At 42.2% G+C, this 24875-nt stretch overlaps 1 protein-coding gene across 5 annotated transcripts in view; it reads left to right on the plus strand.

Moving 5' to 3' along the window:
• The window catches only part of Cdkal1 (CDK5 regulatory subunit associated protein 1 like 1), a 560769-nt gene that overhangs the window by 173054 nt on the left and 362840 nt on the right, over positions 1–24875 (plus strand). For all 5 annotated transcript variants that reach the window (XM_047558430.1, XM_047558429.1, XM_047558428.1 and 2 more), the window contains exon 8: positions 9826–9946. In XM_047558430.1, coding sequence (XP_047414386.1) covers positions 9826–9946 — 121 coding nt within the window. The remainder of the gene's footprint in view (positions 1–9825; positions 9947–24875) is intronic.

The raw sequence follows: 24875 nt of genomic DNA on the forward strand, positions 1-24875 counted from the left end.
AACAGAGGGAAGGGAGACAGGAACAGGGAGGCCCTCTCCATTTTAATACTCTTTCCTCATACGTGTTGTCGAAGGTGATTCTTTCTTGTTCTCTTCAAATTCTCTTGTGTTCACGCATTTCATTTTCTGTTTGATCTCTCCTTCCCTGTTTCAAAATGTTTGAAAACATTTTTTTTGGGTAGGAGAGAAACCTTTTTTCCCATACCACTTTATAAAGATTTTTTTCTTTAAAAAAAAGTTTGGAGTAGAACATTTGAGCTTTCCCTTGCTGTAAGGTGCTTAAATTAGGAAATGTGTGGGTAAAAGTATTCCTTTACTCTAGTCAACAATAAAAAATAGGACAACCAATAAAAAGCTAATGAGATTCTACAGAAGAAATTCTTTTGTCTATGTGTTTTTAAGGGTAATTTTTGAGGTTTTTATGTAAAGCACATTTAATATGTTTTTTAATTGTCAAATGGTTAGGTCAAGAAAATTGTTGCACATTTTTAAGGAATGGCCTATTTCTAAATTCTTGTTAGGTGTTTAAGCCAGGTAAGAATTATATCTCTAACGAGAAGTATTTTAATAGAGGTAGCTTTCAGTCTTTAACAGTTCTTATTCATCAGTTGTCAATTCTTAAAATTTCAAAAATTTTAAAACAACATTTGATTCATCTTTTGACCAGCACTCAGAATCTCAAGCCTATGTAATGTTTATTTTGTAAAATATATTTGGAATATTTTCATTTTCGAAGGTCTGCCTTCTTGCTGTGCAGCTTCTTCATGCCAGGTCTTAATCTTTTCCGTGAAGTCTGGTTTTAGTGATAGGCTTTTAACTCGATTGGTTTTGAGAAGTGGAAAATGGAAAACAAGCAGGAATTCTAGCAGACATTCTGTGAAGTACATACAGTTATGTATAAAAATGGTATCCTGCCACCTGCCCTTGAAGCCTTTGCTGATTTTATTCCTTGGAGAGTCCACAACTCCCTCCTGTGTCCCACCATACCTGGAGTCATTGATTAGATCCTCTCTGTTCTTTGTTTACCGGTCGATTTTTCCTTGAGATCTGAAGTCCCTTTAGGGCAGAAGTCAGTGCAGCAGCTCAGAACAGAATTTCTTTTAGAGGAGGCAGAGGGGTTTGTATTTTGGTAGTTTTGTTTTGTATTTAACTGTTGATGAAATATTTCATGCATACTTTTTAAGCTCATGTATAGGATGGTGAAACTTGTTTCAGTGATACTCATTAAAGTACTGCATTGCAATATAAAATGGACATCATCTTTGTTTTTCTTGCATTTCTAAACTTTGCTTTCACCTTTTCTGTAGGAGGGCAGTGAAAACTCTCCTCCCCAGGGTCCAGGGATGAAACTGGCTTGGAGGCCCTGTGTGGTCCTCCCGGCTTTCTCCCCTCCTTGGCTTTCACTCTTGTGTCCTGCCCACAATATGTGGCTCTTGGTTTTCATGTATTCAGCTCTGGATTGGAGAAGAAAGACCACAGGGACAGTGAGGCCCCTCTTAAGATATGTGGGTGGGATAGCTCTCCAGCTGTCTCTGCTTCCCTTCCTGTGCTCACACCTGGGGGTGACTGACTGGAACAGTAACAGAAGGAGACTTGATATTTCATTTGTGATGGGTGGGAATCTGAGCTTCAGTTCTGGAAGGTGAGCATGGCTTACAAGCTCCAGGTATCTTGTCTTTTCCTGATCCATCTCATTTTTGGACAGCTTGAATGCCATCTTTTATGTGGTCTGTTGTCTCTGTTTTTATCATTTGGTGTGGTAATTTTGGGAATATAGGTTTGAGCCTGAGAAATGCTGCTGCTCTTTATTGCTGTCGTGGCTGCTTTAGGTACTGACTAGAGGCATTTGTAGCTTTGTTGTAGGCACCAAAGTTTTGGAGCTATGGAAGAAATTTGAAATTGAGGTACGTGAGTGACCTGAGGAGTTTTGTGAAGGCTGCTCAGTACTAATGTTGAGTTACTGACGTGGGAGTCCTTTGGCTTGTGATGTTTTGATGTATATTTGATTGAGATTCCGAGAAATAAGTTGGTTCTGCAGAGACCTCCCACTGTCATAAAAGGCACATCTGCTTGTAAAGGTGTGATGGAGACAGAACTGAACACGTGTTGTAGTTCTCCTGTGAAGGCATCCCTGTAGCAGGAAGAGGGCGTTCTGCTTATGTGGGTTATTTGTCTTGTATGTCCTTTGTTTACTATAACTTAAACCATGATACCAGTCGTAATGAGCACATGGAAGAAAAAAATGGCTTAAGAGCCTTCCATTCCAACAAATGCTCTCATCTTTCCGAGTCCTTGTTCATAGGTGGACTTGACAGCGAGGATGCTGGTTTATGTGCGCCAGGAGTTTGGACACTAATCCTCATGTTTTCAGGGATGTAAACTGTTTCCTGGGACCTTACCTTGCCCTCCTCCAGCCCACCTGCCCGCAGGTGAGGTGTTGGATTCTTTGTCCTCTGTGTAGCTCAGGGAGCATCTGAGATGACCTCAGTCCCTTGGTGGCCTCTCTTGCATTGATTTGCTCTTGGAGTTTTGTCTCTTTGAACAATTGATTTTTATTCTCCCTTTTTCATTTTAAGATCTTTTTCTAGGTGCTGTTGTGGTAGGCAACATTTAAACTCTTCCTACTGGCTGAAGGAGAAGCAGCTGTCTAATCTTAGTAGCTAAGAATTAGGGCTTGAGCCATGAAGATGTTTTTGAGTCAATTCTAACATTATGTGAGATGTTTTCCAACCCAGACCTGTGACAAAAATGCTGCTTCCTTTAAACCCAACTTTTTATGTTACTTTTCTTTTTTCTTTGAAGATGAATATTTCAAGAGGTTTGCACTTTTGCTTGGAATCAGAAAATGCTTTTCCCTGAGAGATACTAGAAATGAGGTCTTTTATTGAGTGCAGTAGATAAAGAACAACTTTTGACTTATACTGTTGTTTTTCTTTGAAAGTGAGTAGTTAAAAATGCCTCTTAATGATATATCCAGTGATGACGCTGAATGTTTGATAAAGACAGATGAAATTGATCACTCTTGTTTGGTAACCTCAAATAATATTCCAATTGATCATCAAATTTACTTTAGTGAGAATGGATGTCGGCAGTGGGTTTAATTATTCTTTTCACTTGGATTTTCTGCCACTCTACTCCTGTCCTCTGCCCCCGCTTCATGTTGAATTGCTTTACTAGGATGTTTTCCAGTGGGCTGACCCAGAGCTTAGAGTGCAGCTGGGTCTCCTGGATGTGCACCAACAGGGCGGGTCTGTGGAGTGAGAGCAGGGAGGCCAAGGCAGCCTGCAGGAGTGCTTTCTGGTGGTGAGCTGGTGGGCACATGCGAGGAACAGCGAATGGCCTTTAACAGTAGGCGGGTTCAACAGAGTATTAGAGGAGAGTCTGGCCATTTTCTAGAGCCTCGAGGAAGGGAAAACATTAAAGAGGGGGAAATCAGTGGGAGTCCACGCTGCCAGATCACTGGTGTTTCTGTGTCCAGTAGTGCAGCCTGGGGCTGATCTCTGCCACCCCCTGAGCTTGGGGGACCCAGAGGAGTGAGACTTTGCGCAGAGGCCATCCCACTGTCAGTAAGCACGTGTTTGTGGTCTGCGAATTTCTGACATTGACCCAGCGGGCACACACTGGCTCCAGGGCCGGCTCTCTGGTGTGAGTACCTGTGCTGACCCGCTTCCCGAGTAACCACAGCCTGGCTCCGCAGTAAACTTGGGGTGTTTCCCTCTGTATTAGCTACGTGCGGTTCTGTGGGATTTAGGGAGGATCTTTGCTCTTACAGGCTTACGGACAACATGGACCACTGATTTGGCTGGCACAGCGGTCATTGCAAGTGGCACCAGTGCCTGGGTGTTTGTTCCCGTAGGGTTTTCAGCATGGTGGATTCAGGCGTGTGTACACAACAGTGGATTATGTAAACAGCCGGGGTTTTGGCACAAAGTTTTCAGTAAATAACAATCTCAGCTGATAAAGTGCTTTAGTGACGTTCTTGGGTGGATTAGATCAGATATGCAAATCAGCACGGAATCAGAGCTCTGTAGCTGATCTATAAATACCTGCGGAAGGCTTCTGAGCAAGTGAATTCAGTTTCAACAGGGTTGAATTTTATGTGACACCAGTTGCAAAATAGATGTTTGTTAAAGTTGGTTAATAAACCCAGTGAGCTACTTTGCCCATTATTTAGAAGAGAGGAAATGTGGATTTACACTTAAAATGGATGAGATCCAAGATCTCAGAGCATGTTGGGGTGTTTCCCATCTCTGCAGAAGCAGGCGTCATGTTCATCCTGGTATTGAACTTGGTGTCTCCGCCCCTTTGCATCACTTTCCTCCTCGTGGTTTTGTGTTTCAGTGTCAGTTTGTCACACTGAGCGCCGTTCCTTCCTCTCTTCCCTACTGGTACTTCCTCCTCTGGGTTCTCGTCATATGAAGTGAAAATGATGTCAAAGGGATATTTCACTCTTTCCTCCAAATGCCACCGACCTGACTTCTCTCCTGTCCCTTTCCTGAGCCAGAGGGGTGGTGACATTCACAGACACCCGGTGCTTGCTGAGCTGCCATCCTTTCTCCATCTTGGCTCTGAGCCTGGCTGGCTAACAAGAAGGGGTCAGGCAGAAGTGTGTGGGTGTGGTGGCGATGATTCCCGGTGCCTCTGCAAGCGTAGCATGTCCACTTTTAGATCAGTTTACTTCCAGACTTCCTTGTTACCTGCCGCATCCTGATTCCTCGTTTCCTCTGCTTTCCTTTCTAAAGGCACACCTTCTGTAAGATATTCCTGCAGTTTTATTCCTTGTTCCGTTGAGGTTCAGTGGCATACACATTGCCTAGAGATGACTCATAGTATATATTATTAGTCTATGGTCTTTGGATTTAAGGAATTAAATTGAACCAGGAATTCCACTTGAAACAGGGTTTTTGAAAGAGATGGGAGATCCAAAAGCTTTGTTTCATTATTCCATTAAAAAAAAATGGTCGTTATATGGATGAATTTCCTTTTCTCTGTGGCCAGATATGACAAGCAACTTCTATATGATTTCCTACTTTGCCTTTAGTTTACTGTATTTTTCGACTTAAAAAAAAAAAAAGACTGAGATTCATTGTTAGGTCTGCTGCTCTTTAATGAATCATTGGATTGGAAAATAACTCATTATATCATCAGGCAGAGATATGTTCCTTTATTTGCATGTAGATAGTGAAGATGAATAATTTATCCAATGTTATTAGTGCAGGCTGCATATTACTGTAGTCTCAGCAGGAATATAATGAAATTTGTCTCATGCTACTCTGAAAATAACACACCTTTGCACAACCACGACTGCACCTTAGGTATCTCTCCGAAAAATGTCACATCGCCAGACCAGTCTTATTCACCTGCCCATCAACTGGACTTTGACAGCAAAGTTCAACTTTTCTTGAAAATCTTGGAACTTGGTTTGCTAAATATTTGCTTCACTCTAACTTTGTTCCTACATGGAAGTAAAACTTTCCAGAGTGAATGAAGTCCTGAATGTTTCTTACTAAAGTGATTAGTGCAAAAATGCTGTGCCTGGTTTTATTACTTCTGGTCTTGAGAAGCTGTCTGTTCAGGAGATGTTCAAGCAATCTGTCTTTCTGAGATGAGGGCGATGAGACGTGTATATAATTGCTTAGAATCTTATATCTGTGCTAATTATGCATCTGCAGTTACTTTAAATGATTGCCTTATAAAGGTTGCATTTGATTTGCCTTTGGCATGATTGCATAGGGAGCTCAACAAGCCATCCCCCAAAGCTATGATAAAGCTGCACAAATGGTCAAAAGCAGATATGCCTTACTTTGGAACTTGACTAAAAGCATTCTACAAATTGAGAAACTTATTCATGACAACAACTGAAGTTTCTTTAAAAGCTGTGGGTCTACGGTGTCTATGCTGGGGCTGCTCCCATGTTCTGTCCTCAACTGATGGACAAGTTTTGTCTGACTAGGGTGAAGCAGCTTTATTGCTACCATTGAGATGGCTTAGTTGATTTGGGGAACAGTCAGTTATGGTGGAGAATTTGGTGACCAGTGATAGAGAAGGTAGACTCAGTTTGCTGGCATTTGGTACAAGCTATGGACAGGTGAACTAGCCAGAATTTAAGAGGGAATTCTTGAAGATCAAACAGTGATAGGAAGTTTCAGAGGTTCTCCACATACCTTCAGTTTCTGTGTATGCACAACAGAAACTAAAGTGAGTCCAATCCACCCACCCTCCTCTGCCTGATGGAGCCTGCGTGCACATCCCCAGGACCTCAGAGAGGACCCACGGAACCCAGGAGAAGGGACAAGGTGGGACCAACTGGAAAATGGCCCCAACGCCACAAAGCCTTCACTGGCTCACACACAAAGCCATTGGTGGAGAGTAGGAATTTGACTTGCTCAAAGTGTTTAAGGAAATGTGTGATTAGTCTTTGACCTAACAAAACATTGTCAGTATATAGATGACTCTTGGGAAGCCATGCTTGGAAAACTTTAAATGGGGATATTGGCAATTGCTCATTGTGGAGAAGAAAGGCTTCATAGATTTAGTCTACAAAAATCATCCCTTCTCAGGGGGAGACATGAATTTTGAGTTGCTATGGTGCATAATCTAAGATGTCCAGTACTCAGCACTTCGTAATGATTCATGCAAAGAAACCAAGTATAACCAGGTTTGCAATGAAGAACGGTCGATACTTGTTCCTCACTGACCAAGAATGTTGGATTTAGAAGACAGACTCAAAAGAATAAGGGAAAGCATGGTGGAAAAATCCTAGAAAAGGATTGTGACAGTGACTAGAAGATAGAAATTATAAAAATGAACACGTGGAGAATCTAGAGTTGAAAAGTTGGGCAATGGAACGGAGCATTTGTCAGGGGGCTCCACTGCAGGTTTCTAGACCTACGGAAAACTACCAGCCACTTCAGAGATGGATTGGAGAAGGGATCCAATGCGAAGACAGAATGAAAATGGACAGGACCTCTCCCATGGCTGACTTTGGGGGTCCCCCTGGCCAGATAAAGGGGTGCTCAGCTGTGTGGTAAAGCCTCTCCTATTCTCAGTGCTTTGGTAGGCACTGAGCCTTCCCCTCCTCTGCTGAAAGGGATACCTGTGTGGTTTTGTTTTTGACTAGAGTGGCCAGGATGCCCCGGTGCATCTGGAGGTGCTTCCAGAGGAGACTGGCTTGTGCGTTGGTGGGTTGGGTGGTGAAGATTTGCCCTCAGTGTGGTGGGGACCATCCAGTCAGCTGGGGACTAGTGGACAAAAAGATGGAGGAAACGTGAATTTTTAGTGTCTCTTTTCAAGAGTTGGGGAACTTGTTTCCTCTTGCCTTTGGACTTCAGAACTTCAAGTTCTTTAGCCTGTCTCTGAGATTAGTACCAGGGCTACCCAGCCTCAGCTTTGACTGAGAATTGTACCATCAGCTTCTGTACTTTGAGGCTTTGGGCTTGGACTGAGCCTCGCTCCTGACTCCCCTGATGGCTGACTGGCAGATGGCCTGACATGGGACGACTTGGCCTCCACAATCGAATGAGCTGATTCCCTCATCGGTCCCTTCTCATCTCCCTGTCTGTTTAGCCTGTTGATTCTGTCTTCCTGGAGAACCTTGAAGGTAACCTTCTAGGTAACCCCAGAGACCTATGAGGCCACATCCAGCACACTAACACAGTGTCATAGGAGTCACAGAAGACGAGGATAGAGAAAAGTGCAAAAATTAAACAAAAGAAAAGCCTACTTGGATAAAAACATTATAAACCCAATGGAAAACTTCATGGATCAAAAAATGCCAAATGATTTTCACAAAGAAAAATCAGAGGTCTATACCTAGACTCACCATAATCAAACTGTTGAAAGGCACAGTGAAAATTTTGAAGGTATCGGAGAAGAAATAACACTTCTTAGGGAAACAACAGTGAGATTGATAGTTGACATCTTATCAGAAGCCAAAAAGGTCGGCTGGGGTCGTGGCTCAGTGACAGAGCACTTGCCTAGCATGTGAGAGGCACTGGGCTCAGTTCTCAGCACCACGTATAAGTAAATAAAATAAAGGTCCACTGACGACCAAAAAATGATTAAAAAAAAAAAGTCAAGGGAATATCGCATATTCAAAGAAAACCAGCAATTTGTAACTATTCAAAAATTATCTTTCACAAATGAAGGAAAATATATTCTCAGATAAAGAATGATAGTTTGTTGCTAAATGACTTGCTTTATAAAATACTAGAGAAATTTCTTCAGGCAGAAAGGAATTGGTACCAAATAAGCACTGGAATTCCAAGGAACAGCAAAGTGCTGGAAATGGTATACATGTGGCTCACTATACTCTATAAGCTTATATTTCAGGTTTTATTTCTTTTAAAATGAAAATTATAGCACTATATTTTTAGCTTTGTACAACTGCGCATGTTAAGTGTACCAGTGATTCCACAAGAGGAAGAAGGAAAAGAAATGGCTCTTAGATAGCCGACTGTAGGAGAAAAGCGATCCCAGGCCCTTGCCGCACGGAAAAGCAGCAAAGTAGATCCTAGACCACAACATGAGTGCAAAACCAATAACATCCCTAAGAAGACACAGACCCTTGGTGTCTTTTGGATAGGTAAATCTAAGAGTTCTCGGATACGATACCAGATGCATGAGCCATGAAAGAAAAAGTTAAAAAAAAAAAAAATGAACTTCAGTGAATTGAAAAACACTGTTAAATAGACACCATCATGAAAATGAAGCTGTAAGCCACAGACGGGGGGGAAAATCTTCACAAATCTCTTGAGGGCATACAAAATGGTGTCACCCCTGTGAAAAACTTCTCTGTCTTAAAAAGGTAAATATAAATTCAGTACTCAACAATTTTGCTCTTAGGAATATTTGCAAGAGAAATGAAAACACGTCCATACGAAGACTTGTATGAAAACATTCATAGAAACATTATTATAATGGCTATTCTTTTGAAACAATCCAAATATTCATCATCTGGTCAGTGGATTAGCAAAATGTGCTATATTTGGTATGGGAGCATTTTGAGAGGTGACGGAAATGTTCTAAAACTGGGTAATTGTGTTGATTGCAAAACTGTATAAATTCATTTACAATCTTTGAATTGTATACTCACAATGGGTAAATTTTATAGAATACAGAATGTCTCCAAGTTATAGAAAATATTACTCTATATAAAAAACCAGAGGACAAATATGGTAAAATAAATGGAGAATGTAAAAGGGGTATGTGAATTCTTTGTACTATCTTTTCTATAAGTCTGAAATTATTTCAGTATTGAAGAAGTCATAAAAATTTTAATGGCTCTTAGTAATGGTCTGATTTTCTTATGTGACATTTTATAAAAATCACTTTAAAAGGTTGTGTTTTAAAATATTCAACTGTAAATTGCAATTTGATCTTGACTTTTTGCTTATTCTTTGATTTTCTGTTTGCTTCGACAAGCTTCTCTGCTTTTGTTTTTTAAATTTTTTTTCTCCAGTAAAGTGACAGGCAAGTCCAGTGCCCCAGTAAATCCCTTCCTGTTGCACATACGAGTCTGGTCAGTGCTCTAGAGCGCACATACTGTGGGACAGTATTTTGAGAACATGTCTCCTCTTTCTCAAATGTATAGCATAAGTGTGCAACGTAGCATAAGCAGAATATGTCTAACTGTAGACCTAGAACACATCTGTTTTTCTTTTTGACACTTTTTCCTAGGTTCAAGTGATCCCATCTTCTCTAGGGTGTTTTTTTTTCTTTCCCCCCATAAAAGACAAAACTAAAGGCAAACATAAGCATATTGTTGAAAACAGAAAATTAGAGTTGTGTGACTCCCTGACGTGTGTGGATGTGCTTGATTTGAAGGTCACTCTGTGAGACTGCTGGGTCAGAAGAAGGATAATGGAAAGCGACTCGGGGGAGCACGATTGGATTTGCCAAAGATCAGGAAGAATCCACTGATAGAAATAATCTCCATCAACACTGGGTAAGTGTCTCTCAAACTTGCTCATAAAATATTGTATATTCTCCATGAGTGCACCTTTTTCTCCCCCTGGACACGTGATGTTGAAAAGTAATTGACATTTTCTTGGGAAAGAAAAATCAAAAAACTCAGAAGTTCTGAATGTAAGTTTCTTCTGAAATGTTTTCTACAGGATTTTATGCCTTTGATATTATTCTTTTCACTTTTGGTAATAAACAGGTTTCATTTTCCAGCTATGTCCTTGGTTAAAATCTTTTGTAAAAAGGACATTCTCTGCAAGAGCTAATGACCCATCAGTTTTGCTTACTTTTTTAATGGGGTCGTGATAAATGTTATCCAAAACACTGACAGTCTTTGATTATTAGTTATTTGAAGTACACACACTGTTTGTTTACTTCAGTGGCGCTGGGGTGGAGCCCAGGGTCCTGTGCACTCTTGGTGAGTGCTGTAGTACTGAGCTGCATCTTGGGACCTGATGCTTATTTTAAAATGTCATTCTTTTAAACTGGAATAAAAATGCCTCATGATCATCAAGTATTCTTTTAATTTCCACTCCTTGGTCTAAAAGCATTATTGATTATAACTCTTCAATTAGTTACTAATTCTTAGTTCTGTTGGCATTGATCTGATTTTGGCTTCTTTTTTGAAAAAGTTAGGTTTTTTTCTGATAATCTGAGACCTGGTGCTTCAGTTTCGGGCAGTCCTGGGAGTGCCGTGTTCCCTAGGGACTAAGCTGTGTGCTGCTCTTTCTGACTTGGACCCCTTTCCTCCTCCGTGCTGTCTCTGGTGAGAGCAGGTGGCTGCCATCCCTCCTCCCTCCTCCACCTGTCTCCTCGCGCTGCCTGTGTCTCCTGCCCCTGCAGCCATGTTGTCACGGCTCACCTTCTCCTGTGCCACTGTCCTGTGGTCCATCCTTCACTCTCTTGGCACAGGCCAGAAAAGGCTGAAGGAGTCATCTGGTGTTTAGTTCCAAGCCTGTGGGCAGTGCTCTGTTGACTTGGGGACTTTGCTGGGGACCATCCTCTGGCCTTCAGCACTGACGGCTCAGGAACCCAGACTGATGGAGCTGGGAGGCCAGAGACTAAGCTGGAGGTGAACAGCGAGGAGCGGGTTGTCCCTCTCCTGGGGTGCCTGGCATGCTCCCCTGGCCGTAGCCACATCGCCAGCCGTTCTGCTGTCGCTGCCCCCTTCCTGACATGGTGGAGCCTCCTTTCAGCTCCTGAGTGTCCTATTTAAGATCGCTGTGTTTCCCGTGGCTTTCTCTGCAATTGCCTTTTTCCTATAACTTTCATCACCATCAAAAAATGCGCGTATGTTCATTTACGTTTTCATTGTGGCTCTTCACTGTGGTGCATGGCGAGGACAGGGACCTCGGATGGCTCGTTCCCTGCAGGGCACGTGCACAGTGTGGGCCTCTTCAGTGCTGTCGACTGACGGAACAGTTGAGTTCGTCACTTGAAAGTTTGATGGGAGTATACCGACTTCTCCTGGTACAGATTGCTGTGCCAGTTGGTGACATTGGTGATTTTTTGAAGTATCTTGAAGTCATTCTTTGAGGTTCCGTCCAAGCTTGCTTTCTCCTCAACAGTGCTGAGGGGGCCAAGTCAAAATGTCTTTGGGAGTCGTCTTCTTTTTCCTTTGTATATCAACTCCCTTTTGGCCAGATACATTCCTTTATAAATGTCACCATGTCACTCTCTGCCACCCCTGTGACACCAGGATCCATTTGGTGTCTGCAAGACGGTTTTGCCCCTACTTTGAGCCTGTGAAGTGCCTGCTTGCCTGTCTTCTAGGCCCTGCGTGCTTCCCCGTGTTGTCTGTGCACATTGCTCCAGTGGTTGGTCATCCTGAAGTCCTTGAATTTCTCACCCTCCGGGTCTCCTCTGTCTTGATCTAGGCCTCTCTGCACCCCGAGGGTTTCCCCTGCTGGCTGTCCTTTCCCATTTCCCTCCTCCAGGATCCTTCTGTGCTCAGTTACGTCCACTCTCTTTGGGTGGCTGCCTGTCCACGACTGGGCTCACTCGCTCTCTCCCTCTCCCCTGTGGGACTGATGAGGTACTTGGACTGCGTCACTTACATAGTCCTCTTGGGTGTTGAAAGAATTCAGTTATTTTCACATTTTTACCTCCAACTTCAGTGGCTAATACAAATCGAGTTCTTAGTTAACATTGTTGAATAAATGTTTTAAGGCCATTATTTTTTGTTGCTAGACATTAAAATTTTAAAAATTAATTTAAAATTTATTTTTTAAATGTTTAAAATTTCAAATAAAAAATTTTGCTTCAGAGTAACCATTTAAATAGCTTTACATTAAAAAATTTCACATACACTCTCAATTTTCCTTGGGTACGATTTAGTATTTTCTTCAAATGGAAGTGTATTACAAACTATTTAAAGCTCACTGGGTTTTTGCTGTGCCTCTCATATCCCCTTAGTACCTCACATTTATAGATACATAAGCAGACACTCTCTGAATATTGAGAGACCTCAATGCACGTGGTCTTGAATTGGGGTTCTAAGCTGCAGGCTGCTGCTCCTTCTCCTGAACAAATCTCTGCCCTTTCATGTGTCTCCCATGGAAGCAGCCTCATGAATCCTTGTCCAAAGCATCGTTCTAGAACACCTTAACTTGGCTTTCTATTTTTCCTTTTTTGCTGCTGGTGAGCTCTGTGCTTTATATTTACTTACTTTTAAATATTTTTAAATTGTTATAATCATAATTAGTTTTTCAATAAAAATTATTATTCTCACCCAAATCCTAACACTCTCCAATAGCGAGAAAGAAATTTTATATAAATTTTTCATGTAGGAAGAGATTCCCATTTGCAGACAAGTTTTATTACATATATTAGTCAATTGTGAAGTTGCCATTAGACTCTATGGAGTTGATGCTGTTAGATTGCTAACTTAAAGTATAATAATAAAAGGAATATTATTAGTTACTTTGTTCAAGGCAGAAGTTGAAAATTTCACGTTTTGCTAAATTGTGGATGAGCTGGAAGGACTGCTTATTTGATCACAGTGTGTGTAATAGCTTTGCTAATTGAGTTTTCAAATCATTATAAAGAAAGATACAGAAAACAGTTATAAGGGGACCTTTTATTCTTAAAATAACATCTTTTTTCTTCATATTCTTTCTTTTTGTTCATTGATCCATTTCTATTTGCTGTGTTGAATATATAAATTTTAGTCTGGGTGGCTCTTTGGTCTTTAGAGTTCTTGTACTTCAAGGTGAGCTTTTTTTAGGTTGACATCTTCTTGTTCAATACTTCTTTCTGGACTGCTCCGTGTGGCAGAGGTCCTCTGTTGAGGAAATACCATTCTTGTCTAGGAGCGTGATAAGACAGCAGTATGGATGTGACAGAAGCAGGCGAGGATAAAGTTAATGCTGACCTCCGATGTGTATTGCGTGCTTGATGAGTGATGGACATAGTTCTATGAGATGCATATTGTTCCTGTACTTAACCCTCACAACAGCCTGAAGAGATTTTTTTTTTTTTTTTAAATATATAGACGAGGAAGTGACCAAGACATACTTGCCTACTAATACCCCCAGAATGGATGGAGGGTTCTGAGGAGCCGGGAATCCTGTCTAGTATGGTCAGCAGAGAGGACTCTTGGGGGGAACAGAATAATCTTTGCCTTTCAATGACCTTTCAAATGGTACCTGAAAGATAGGTGGAACTTTGGTAATTGCATATGGAGGTGTATTCTGTTTTGATTTCTGCTATAAGAAATTAGCACAGACATGGTGACCTAACATGACACCGATTTATTATAACACGTCTTTTGAGGTTAGAAGTCCAGCATAGTTCTTGCTGAATTAGCATTGGCAGGCCTGTGTTCTGGAAGCTCTAGGGGAGAATGGCTTCCTTGCTTTTCAGCCGCTCAGGCCGCCTGTGTTGCTTTGCTGTAGGCTGATCCTTCCCTCTTGAGGCAGTGGGGTTCTCCTCCGCTTGGTCTTCCCTAGGCATGTTCCCTCCATCTAGTCTCTTCTACTTTCAGTGGTTATCTTGGGCCACTGGGATCATCCAGGGTCATCTGCTTTAATGTCAGCGAATTAGCAACTGAATTCCATGGGCATCTGTAACTCCACTTTGCTAGGCTAGGAGGTGGATAGCTGTGGAGGTCCACTGTCCTGCTTACTGCCGGACGTTTGGAGAGAAAACAAAGGAAGAGGGGGGAAGGCATGGGAGTAGAACAGGTGAGTTTTGTATGAGGAGTATACTTTTTTCCTCTTCTCTGGAGTTCCCAGCATACAGAGGAAAAGTGAGACAAGTGTTTTCATGTGGACAATCTAGTTGCCCCAGTGTGAAGCCACAGTGATAGAGATGTGGGAGCCACTGAAGTCGGGGCAGGCAGCAGCCATGGTCAGGCAGGCCCCAGCAGGATTGTCCCATACCAGTTTGTAGGGTGGGCTGCTGTCACAGGGGAGGTGCGGGGAGAGCGCTTACGAGCCATCCTGGTCACCCAGATGAAGGAAGGAGGGCTGAGGGTAGTTGTGGGTGGGGAGCATAGGTACTGTTCTCCCACAGAGAGATACTTGCAACAGTGGGTTTGGAAGTTCCAAAGAAGGGCTGGCTGGGAAGGCAAGACCAGAAAGAGGCTCCCGTGGGAGCCCAGAGGCAGGGAGGGCGGGTACCTGGGTGGGAGCAGGAGGCGGCAGAGTCCTGAGGGTCTCCCAGCACTCGGAGGTTGTCACACCATGCAGTGTGACAGGGCACCTGTGCCTCAGAACAGCAATGATTTTGTAGACTGAGAAACTGAGAAACCAGGTTAGAAATCCAGGTTTTGAGGAATTCCACCCTAAAATAAGAGGCGGCCTTTAGAGAACGGAAAGGCTTCCTTCCTGTCTCCTCTCTATCTCAACTTCTTGGGAGCACATGGCCCTGGCTTGGGACTGGGCTGGCAGGAGGAGCCCAGGAGCAGGCCTGACCCCGGTAGGAAGGCACTATCCTGCTTCCAGAGATGGAATGAAGGATGAGAGGAAGCACACAAAGTTGCCAGTTTGTTTCTACAAAAGGGTCTGGAGACAGCAGATCAGTGTTTCATGTTTTCAGGCAAAGCGAAGGCTGGAGTGTTTCTGCTTTGGGTCAGGTGGCGTGTCCACGGTCTCTTTGATGACCCTTACATGAGGCAGGCTGCTCCTCTGTCACTGTCCCTTCCTGAATTGTCAGCCTTCTCCCTCCTTCTTCCTCTTCCTCTCCTTCCTGCTTTGCCTGCTTCTGTCCTTCCTCTTGTTGATGGTGAGGGTCAGCTGTTTTTCTATCCTATGTATTTTCTATAAACCGGAAGCTATATCTAAACATGTTAGGTTCTAATTAAATACTTGGTAGAAATAATCGAGTTTCTGCAGTGGAGATAGGAAATTTGAAGGTTCATGCCAGAGTCTTTCATTCTTCTCATTGAATTAGCATGCTGAGGTCATAGTTCTGAAGCTTAACAGATATTTGTGTATTAGACTTGAAAAAACAAAGTGTCAACCAAGTGCTGCGGTCCACACAATGAGGAGTCAACTTGGGCCTTCGTGGAAGAGGTGAGATGAGGTTGCGAATCTTGGTTTTTGCCAGAGGCCCCACTTGTGTGATCTCTGTTTTCTCTAGCCTTGGTATTGGAGTGTGAGACAGGGTGAGGGGACAAAAACTAAAAAGTGGGGCCTTGGGGAATCTGACTTTCTGGGTCATGCTTAAAGTCATCTTTTTTGACAATCCCTTGATGGTTTTCGCTTCCAGAGCCAAGAGTGGGACACTACTGAGCAGTTGTTGAGTTCTGTCCTTTTAAGATACCCTACCAGATGATCCCTAGTGTGAAGATTCAAAATCCTCCCGTGGATTAAGCACACCTTAGAGGGTACCGCCTGCCTGGTAGCACTTGACCGACACTTTCTCTATTACAGTTTATCTCATCTTTCTTCTTGTTTGCTGTTAGACACGATGATGGTTTATGGGGAGTAGTGGTGTACAGGGACCTTTCAGGGGAATTTAATTTTCCTTGAGATACTGTCCTCTCCCCCATAACATCTTAGCTGTGGAAACTTTGTAACTCAAATGTTTTCACATTCTTTTTGTAATGTGTAGAATTTGTGCATCTCTGTTCTAGTCTTGGATACATAGGCTCTGTATAAATATTTGAATGGACGAAAGAACAAGAATGCAAGTTTATTCTATGTAAATGAAATTAAGGGAAATAATATCACTTCTATTAATGTTTTGTTAACTCTGGCTCTAATGATTAAAATACAAAAGAGTGAACAGTCGTGGTCACAGTACCTTTGAAAATATAATGATCACATGCTTGCACCATTAGCAGCTATTGTGTTGGGCACTGTGGTACGTACAGAGATAAACTGCTCCCAGGTCATCAGGTAACTGGCGGGGACCCAAGTATTGAAACCTACCACTGTAAACACAGGGCAGCCTGCAGCTGCTGTGGCCATTTGATCTCACGCTGTACCTGGGCATGTGCTTTTTAGTCCCTGCGCATCTGTCTTTGCAAGGGAGAACCGGCAGTGACACCTAGAACTCTGAACTGAAGGGCTGTTAGGTGCTCAGTGTCCTCTTCCTGCCCCTCTCCTCACAAACAGGCTGCTTCTCTTGGCCCTGGTTCACCATGTCAGCACAACTGGAAAACAGGAACCTCAAGCATTGTCCTTTTATGTTAATCTTAAATTATAGTCTTCAGAAATTTACAGTCTGTGGAAAAACTACTTTTGAGGTATTTAGATACAATATTCTTGAGAGTTATCCTAGGGGGCATCTTTTTACTTGTGTTTTGGGACCTCTTACATTCTTTTGGGAAGGACTACACCTCTTAGTGCATTTGATACTCACTTGTTCCATGCCTGCCTTACATCTTAGCATGGTATCGAGAGCAAAGATGCTCTTTGTGGGTATCTGTTCCCTCCAGCTGGTTGCTCAGCTGTTCTTCTCACATGAACCATGGGCCTGTTCTGAGTTTGCAGTGACGGTAGGATTTTTAGCCTCAGTGCTGTCCCAGGGACAACTGTTTGAGGATCATGACACCTTTGTCCAAGGTAGTATCTCAAGATAAAACTTTTTTTCTGAAAATAACTTAGTAGACTTTATTGTCACCCAAAACTGTAAAATTGTGAATCAGGATCACTGTCATATGTCAGGCACTGATGGCTGCAAGTCAGCCTATGCCAAGTTTTGTCACTTACAATTCCTAGAGATTTTTTGTTGACTGTTGGTTTTCCCCCGCTTTTTTGGTAGACAGTAGTAGCTACCTTTGAAGATTTGTTGCTTTCCTGCAACTCCGTATAACTGAAAGCAAGTCTCAGTCCCAAATCTGCAACAGCATTTACTAAGCAAGCTGCTCAGCCCAGCGGTTGTGACCTTGGCGAAGCCTCCCTTTCTCCCTTGGGTCGTGACCTTGGCGAAGCCTCCCTTTCTCCCTTGGGTCGTGACCTTGGCGAAGCCTCCCTTTCTCCCTTGGGTCGTGAAATGAAACCTGTCTGTGAGGTTCTCTTGAGCCACATGAGCTCATGGAGTATGTCACTGTGGACCACCTGGCCTCAGCAGCTAGTGGGATGATGGTGGCTCACACCCTTAATGGTTGAGGCCAGGGCTGCTCGGTGTGTGTACCATGGACCAGTGTCACATCATTAATGGTGGATTGCTGGCTTGTGACCAGAATAGAAATTGAGAGCAGGAATCTTAGAGACCTTTTGGCAGTTCAACGTGGCTACAGTGTCTTATCTCATTCTCACACTAGAATTTTACACAAGTACTAGTTTACAAAAGGTTGGAAGGTAACAGTCGTGGTCTGTCAGTGTAGATCGTTTGAGAAATGGCCTAGGCTTGTGTGTTGTGGGATTCTTCACCCTCTTCTGAAAAACATTTCAGCCAATTCGCTTATTTAGAGCCCAGGTGATTTCACTACTGAGACCCTGTCTCTCTCATCTTTTGTGCTGTTTGGTACTACTGTGGTTAGTGTTAACTACTACTTTCAAAATTGAAAATTTATTTCTATCGTTTAATAGGCTAATTAGCAAAGCCTCTGGTATTTACCAACAATAAAAGATGGCAAAATCATACAGAGGAACTTCCTCTTGAAATTTTGTCATCAAACACTAAGAAAGAGTATAGAGTGAAAACTGAAACCAACTTCTGATTTTTATGCTCTGTACATTAAATTTTTTCGAAAGTATATATTTGATCTAACATTACACTTGTGAAATTTAAAATCTAGAGGTTATAACTATAATTCTGGCCCCTCCCTAAGATGAGCACAGAGTTGCTCCTACTCATGTTCTTCTCTAGGTTGTGAAGGGCAGGAACTGTGTCTTAGGCATGATTCTGGAATGTGACGCCCACCTGTCCTGGACAAGTCCGTGGTCTACAGGACAGTAGAAGAGATCTATGTTTGGAACTGGGAATCAGATGCAGGCTGAATCACTCCTGGTAACAACCTCTTAGGCTGATCTCTTTGCAGACATGGGGAGGTCCTGCCTGCTTGTATGCAGCCTCTCGCAGAGTAGTAAGGTTTCTAGAATTTTGATGCTACTGTATACCTGGGACTCTGCCCACATTCTCCAGTATCCTTCCTGATTTAATTCCTTCTCATCCTTTCTCTTGGAACTAGTATGTAGGTTTAGGACTTTTTCCTATTTACTGTCATCAGTTCAGTCTTCTACTTTACCTGTTCTGTTGGGATTGGTGCTTGACAAGCAAAACCATGGAAAACCTCATCTTGGTCTTTCCTGTAGCTTTTAGTCTGTTGTTTCGAATTTACTCCACAAATATTTGTGAAGTATTTCAGTGACAGCAGGGTTACTTGAATGCAGGAAAACTTTTCTGGCTGAGTTGGAATATAGTGCTAATTACTTTTCTTGCTATAGATGATTGTTTTGTTAAGAAAAGAAGAATATGTTAATTTGGACTATGAATGAAGTGAAACTTAAACAATTAAATGTGTGAAACTGAACATCTTGTGACCATTTTGAACTTGTTGCAGTATTTTTACCCTTTTATCCAAAAGGTAGTTGTCCTGAAATTTGGAGCTTTTTCGATGTCTTCAAGGGAGTCCCCAAGTAGAGTTTCACTTAAGTGTTGTATAGATGACAGTTGAATGTGAGGCTTCTTAGTGGTGCATTACGAAGCTGTGTCGAGGAAGCTCGTTCCTAGGACAGTGGATGGCACTGTTGGCTCAACCTGCAAAGTCATCCTGAGTTTCAGAACTCCCAAATCCGGCCTTGGGAACGTTTTGAAAGTGAGTGGCTCAGTTAACCAGGGTTACACAGTATTAGGATTGAGATTTAATGTCAGTTTTTGTAAATTTTTCTTTATGTAATCATTACTTTATATACTTTGAAATGCACATGTAACTTTCTTACTAGCATAGAGAAATGACTGAGATTGATTCTGTCACGTGACGGGAGTCTATTGGCCTCACTAAAAAAAATACATTTTGTTAACTTTTCTGACAAATCTATTTAGTTTGAAGAAGGGCCTTCAAATTTGGGTAAAAAGACAAAAACTTAAAAATCCTCAAACTTAGGCAGACCAACATAAATAGCTCAGTTTAAAGTTGAATAGAATGATTAGCACTTCAGATCTTTCACGGACTACATGGTATGGGCATACATTGATACAACAACTCAGATACTTCTACAGCTTAGCAAGTTTATTTGTAAGTTTAAAAATTAGTTTATATAATTGTTGATATTTGCTTTTTGAGAAAACTGAAGTGTTTTGCATTTGGATATTTATTCTATGAAGGTAGTCGAACATTTATTAAGAGCTGAGAATAGTAGTATGGGTTCATTTGGTGTATACGCTTGAGAATCCCACGTAAACAGGAAGTGATACACCGAGCCATTCAATTGTAACATGACACGTAAGGGTAGTAATTCTGGAGTGAACAAAGTTGTCTTAGCCCCATGATAGATGATTTGGATGAGTTAGAGAGATTTCCATGGAAAGTAATGGTTAGGCTGGGTATTAAAATAACATTTCTCCTAGGTGGGTTCAAAGGTCAGACTAAGCAAAGGGAAAAAACAAAACCAAAACAACACCCAGTAACAGTGGTGTTGGATTGTGAAGGCCTCATCCTGCCCAGGAATGATGAGAGGGTCGGTGTGGTGCTGCTTTTTGAGGGTGGGGAGGCCATCATCCTTCTGTCATGTGCAGTGACACTGTGTGAGCTTTAGCACCCCTCAACTTCCTCATCTATAAGCCGGGGACAGTAACGTGTTGTGGGAAGAAGAGATCATGTGTCTAAGGTAATTTGCATAATGCTTGGCACCAGTATCTCTTCAGTACATGATTAAGTTTATTACTCTGGTCACTGTGTGAAGACAGACCTCAGGCTAATGAGATTGCAGCTTGCTTGGGATCACAGAGCCAGGAAGTGACAGAGTTGTGATTCAAGCCACCTCAGTTGACCAGGTCTTTTCTAGTAAACCACAAGGTCAGTGGCTTGTACCCTGTTTTCTGTGCAGATTGCTCTGTCATAGTTTAGTTAGAGTGAATGAGACTCATCTAGCAGATAGCCTATTAAAGCTGAGAAGGACGTCACAGGCCCCAGATTTTTACACAGGGAGAACCTGGGCTGCTGGAGTGAGCCGGGGAAGGCGAGGTGGGCTGCGGGAGCGTCTGCTACACCTTCAGGCTGTGTGTGTCAGTTGCTCTTGAAATGCAATTAGCTTATCAGTGGAATGAACTGGAATTCTTTAGGATGATGAGTCTCGAAGTCTGGGACTGCTGCTTCATACAGCTTCCCAGAGACAAATAAGTACCATCCTGTCTGATTTTTCTTTTCAGGCTCTCTTTGAGTTGAGGTGCATGGAAAGAGTTGGGCTTGGAAGGGTACAGGAGGTGTGGATGATCGATGTGTCCAAAGATCACCATCTGTCAATTTTCCTGTTGCTTCAAGAATACTACTTTTGTAGCTGTGTCATTAGAAGGGGGAAAAAAACACCCCAGTTTGTGCAGCTCAACTTTAATTATGTATAATTGGATACACATGTAATTTTTGGATGGCAGCCTGTCAGTTTTCTCCAGTCAAGAATAATATATATCTCGTATTTATTTTTCAAGCCACTTTGCTTTTATTTTCCTGCATCTCAGCATGGTAGCGAAGTTGTTTTATTTTTTCTAACCCTGACAAAGCAGAATGTTTTGTTTGGCTTTTTAGAAAGGCAATAGTGCATGCAGTTAAGACCTCATTTACTTTATCTGATGAAATCGTCTCTGAGGAATGTCTATTTTTCTGTAAATCCACTAAAGAAACTTGAACACAAGGTCATTTTTAAAAAAATCCTGGTTTTCGTTTTTAAACGACGTATATAGCTTTGTGACGTGAAGTGTATATTTTTGTAGTCCTTTTTAGGCTAACCTTAAATAAGCACAGACTGAGATAAGGTGGGTTTGGAGTGGCCTTCTGTCGTGTCAGATCCCCTTTCTGCCTGGTTCCGTCGGTGCTCTGGAGGAGGACAAGCTGTCTGGAAGGGACCTCTGGTCTCTGCCCTGCCGCCTCTTCCCCATCTCGGGTATTCCCCGCCCTCAGATCTATATAAGTTGATGAAAGCAAGTAGTTTTGTTTTACTTGAGGAATATGCTCTCTTGTGTGTGTGGGAGTTAGATTCTGCGCCTGGCGGTGACCACAGATAAGGGAAGGCGTAAAGCTGCGCCCAGCCACAGAGGGTGGCGGTCCTGCATCCCGTGAGCTGGTCGCTCCCTTTTCCGTAACTGCCTGCCGCTGAGAGTTCACCCATCACCGTCACATACCATTTTTACTCTGAAATTTAGGCAACACATGACCCTTGAAATATTTATTTTGTGTTCCTTCTGCCAAAATAAGTTCCTGTAATGTTACTTCTGAAGACTGAGGTTGCCGAAGTCCTTTTATACCCTACTGCAACTTCTTTCTCATTGTTTCTACTTTAAAGTTTAATTTTTTTTTTTCCATTTTCTTACCTTAATTCTCCATTGTCTGCAGAGGAAGAGGCCACTCGATGAGGTGTGGGCAGCCCCCTTGGTGTGGCACCTTGAGCAAACCCTGGGAGCAGAGGCCTTCATTTGTCAGGTGCCCACGGCAGTGGGCCACCGACAGTCAGCCGAGGAGAGCCTCCTGTGACAACATGTCAGCGAGCTCTTATGTGTTTTGCTTTTTAGTTATTTTTCAAGTGATTACTTTCTTGGGCTGGAGTTGTGGCTCAGTGGCAGAGTGCTTGCCTAGTGCGTTTGAGGCACTGGGTTCCATCCTCAGCACCGCATAAAAATAAGTGAAGAAAGGTATGGAATGATTAAATTTCTGAATTTTATGGGAGCTTTGTTGTCCACATAGTCTCTTTGGAAAGTTATTGACATATTTAATACACCATTAACTTTAAATTCTTAATGTAGATTTTTGAGGATGATGAGTGATGGAGGAAAGAGAATAATGCAGATGCTTCAGGGCTTGCTCCTTTTTATTTGTTAATTTGATCATCTTACTTTTCTGTACCCTCGTCTAGAACCAGCTGTGCCTGGGACTCCCTGCTAGACCTTTCCCTACATGCTTCCTGCGTGCTCATGGAAGCAGTGGCGGTGCGTCTGCCCAGTGTCTTACGCTCTGCCTCCAGTGCTGAATTGCTGTCGGAAAGGTTGCTGCACCTGGAGGCCTCTAGATCCTGCACAGCTTGAATTGACAGCTTGTTGCAAGCCTGTGTTCTCTGTTCTCTTACCTTGTAGTCTCTTCCTTGTCTGTAAATCGTTGCTTTGTTTGCTTCCCATATTCCCATCTTCTGTACCTCCAGTCTTTTCCTTCTGAGTTCACACGTGGACCTTGCTTTGGTGTGGGAGATAAGGAGGAAGTAGTTGAATTTGAGCATTTCTGCTGTAAATACATGGACTCTTGATTCTTCCTTTGTGATGTTTCCTTGGCGAGTGTTTGGACGGATAGTAGGGGAACTTGATAGTTCATTGTTAGCAGAAGTTTGGTTTAAGCCATTTATTAAGGGATTGGGCTGCTTAAGATCTTTTGCCAACTAATGAGAATGGTCTGAAGCCTTTTTTATAAGAGATGGAAAAAAGAACCCCTTTTAATTAGGAATAGATTGTTCAAAATATTCAATAAGTTCCTTTATTATTTGTAGCCCTATGGACATATAACAACTGCCCACACACCTTGTTAATACAAATCTGTTCTTGGATAATTAAAAATCCCTTTGGCATAGTCACATATTCATAGATTGAGCTGTAAAGGATTTTAGAGATCTAAACAATTTAGAAAGGATTGGAGAGATCTCAGATCATTCATAGGTAACAACCTTGACACCCCAGTTTGGTGGGCTGCATATTGCTGTCACTTTTGGGAGAACAGGTTCATGACAAACAGGTTCTCACAGGTAGTACACCTTTATCTTCAGGTGTTTGGGGCAGTGGATGGGTTAGAAGCTTTCATGGTGTTCAAGACATGGCTGAAGTATGTTAGCTAGTATTGAGTGTAAACCGAAAATGGCATCGCTGTGTCTGTAGTATTTGGTCATTGCCTGAAGTGACCTGGATCGCCTGGATAAAGAGCTGTTCTTCTGGTGTTGCACGTCCTCACAAGAATTCCAGGCTTCATGCCACTTTATTGTCCTCTTAGTAAGTCAATTGCTCAGTGTTTGTCTTCTCCATAGATATTTCTGGTTCCACCATTTCTCTCCCTTTTATTCCTGTAAGTTCATGTGTTTGTATCTCTAGCCCTTAATACTGACTACTACATGGAAACTCTTAGTAAAGAGTTTTTATAACTCACGTTCCAAATGTCATGGTATGTTTTTGTCTGATGTCTCCAGGGTTTTGACCATTTCTCCCAGTCTTTCCCAGTTTGTGTTCTCTGAGAGAACTCAGCTTAAACGTACACATAAGTCATTATTTGTAGTGAGCTCCCTGCTCTCCCGAGCTTCTAGAATGATCATGTCTCTGTACCCTCCTTGGAAGAATTGGGAGATAGTCACTGTAATTATAGTTGTCTTGGAACACTGTGGGGGTAGGCTGATTAATGCACTTCATCAGATACTCGTATATCTTACTTTTCTAAGAAATGCCACAATTGACTGGCTTCATATTAATGCTAATTCTTTTTGGTACATAGACTTAGTTTTTACTGTGACTTTTTGCAAGTTGGTATTTTCCTGCATAGATTACAAGTTAATCTGGTTTATTCTTTGAAAAGAAACAAAAGCAATAAGTCTATTTCTTTTCTTGTTGCTGTGCTTTTCTCATATAAAGAATGTGCTTCCTGAATGGGTGAACCTGCACGTGAGACTTGCTGGGGTGATGGAGATGCAAGTTCCAAGGGAAAAGGAATGAGACTGGTTTGGATGTGGCTGACAGTGACTCAGTCTCTACATTTAGCCCCTGAGAGTCAGCCTGTGTTTAGGAATGACATTTGATAGTGGTTCTTAGATATGCCAGCTATGTGAAAATAGTGATAACATTATACCTATTCACTGATGTCTCCATGGCAAATCCCACGGAGTCCACATGGAAGCTCTCCAAACTTGGTCTGCTTAGCATGCTATTTGTATATACTACCCATGTATAATCGGAAGCTGGAATTAAGAACTTTTTGATTTTACACAGTTCTAAGAAAAATGAAACATTTAGGTATATATCTAACAAGTTATGTGTTGAACCCTTTGCGACATGAGAAAGCAGCAGGGACCTAAGCAAATAGCCCATACAGAGTTCGTTGGCAGTGTCAACACGGTGAGGACACCACGTCTCCTCAAATTCCCGTGTAGATTTAAAGTAATTTCACTATGAAGTCTAGCAGGATTTTTCTTGAAAAAATGGGCAAGCTGATTCTAAATTTTACATGCCATCATAGGAAATAGTTACCTAAAACAGTTTTGAAAAAGAGTAAAGATGGAGGAATCACACTTTGCTATTTTATGATTGACAGGACGTAGCAGTTCAGGGTGGCACCAGCGTCACAG

This window comes from Sciurus carolinensis, chromosome 7, assembly GCF_902686445.1.
Source record: "Sciurus carolinensis chromosome 7, mSciCar1.2, whole genome shotgun sequence".
NCBI lineage: Eukaryota > Metazoa > Chordata > Mammalia > Rodentia > Sciuridae > Sciurus > Sciurus carolinensis.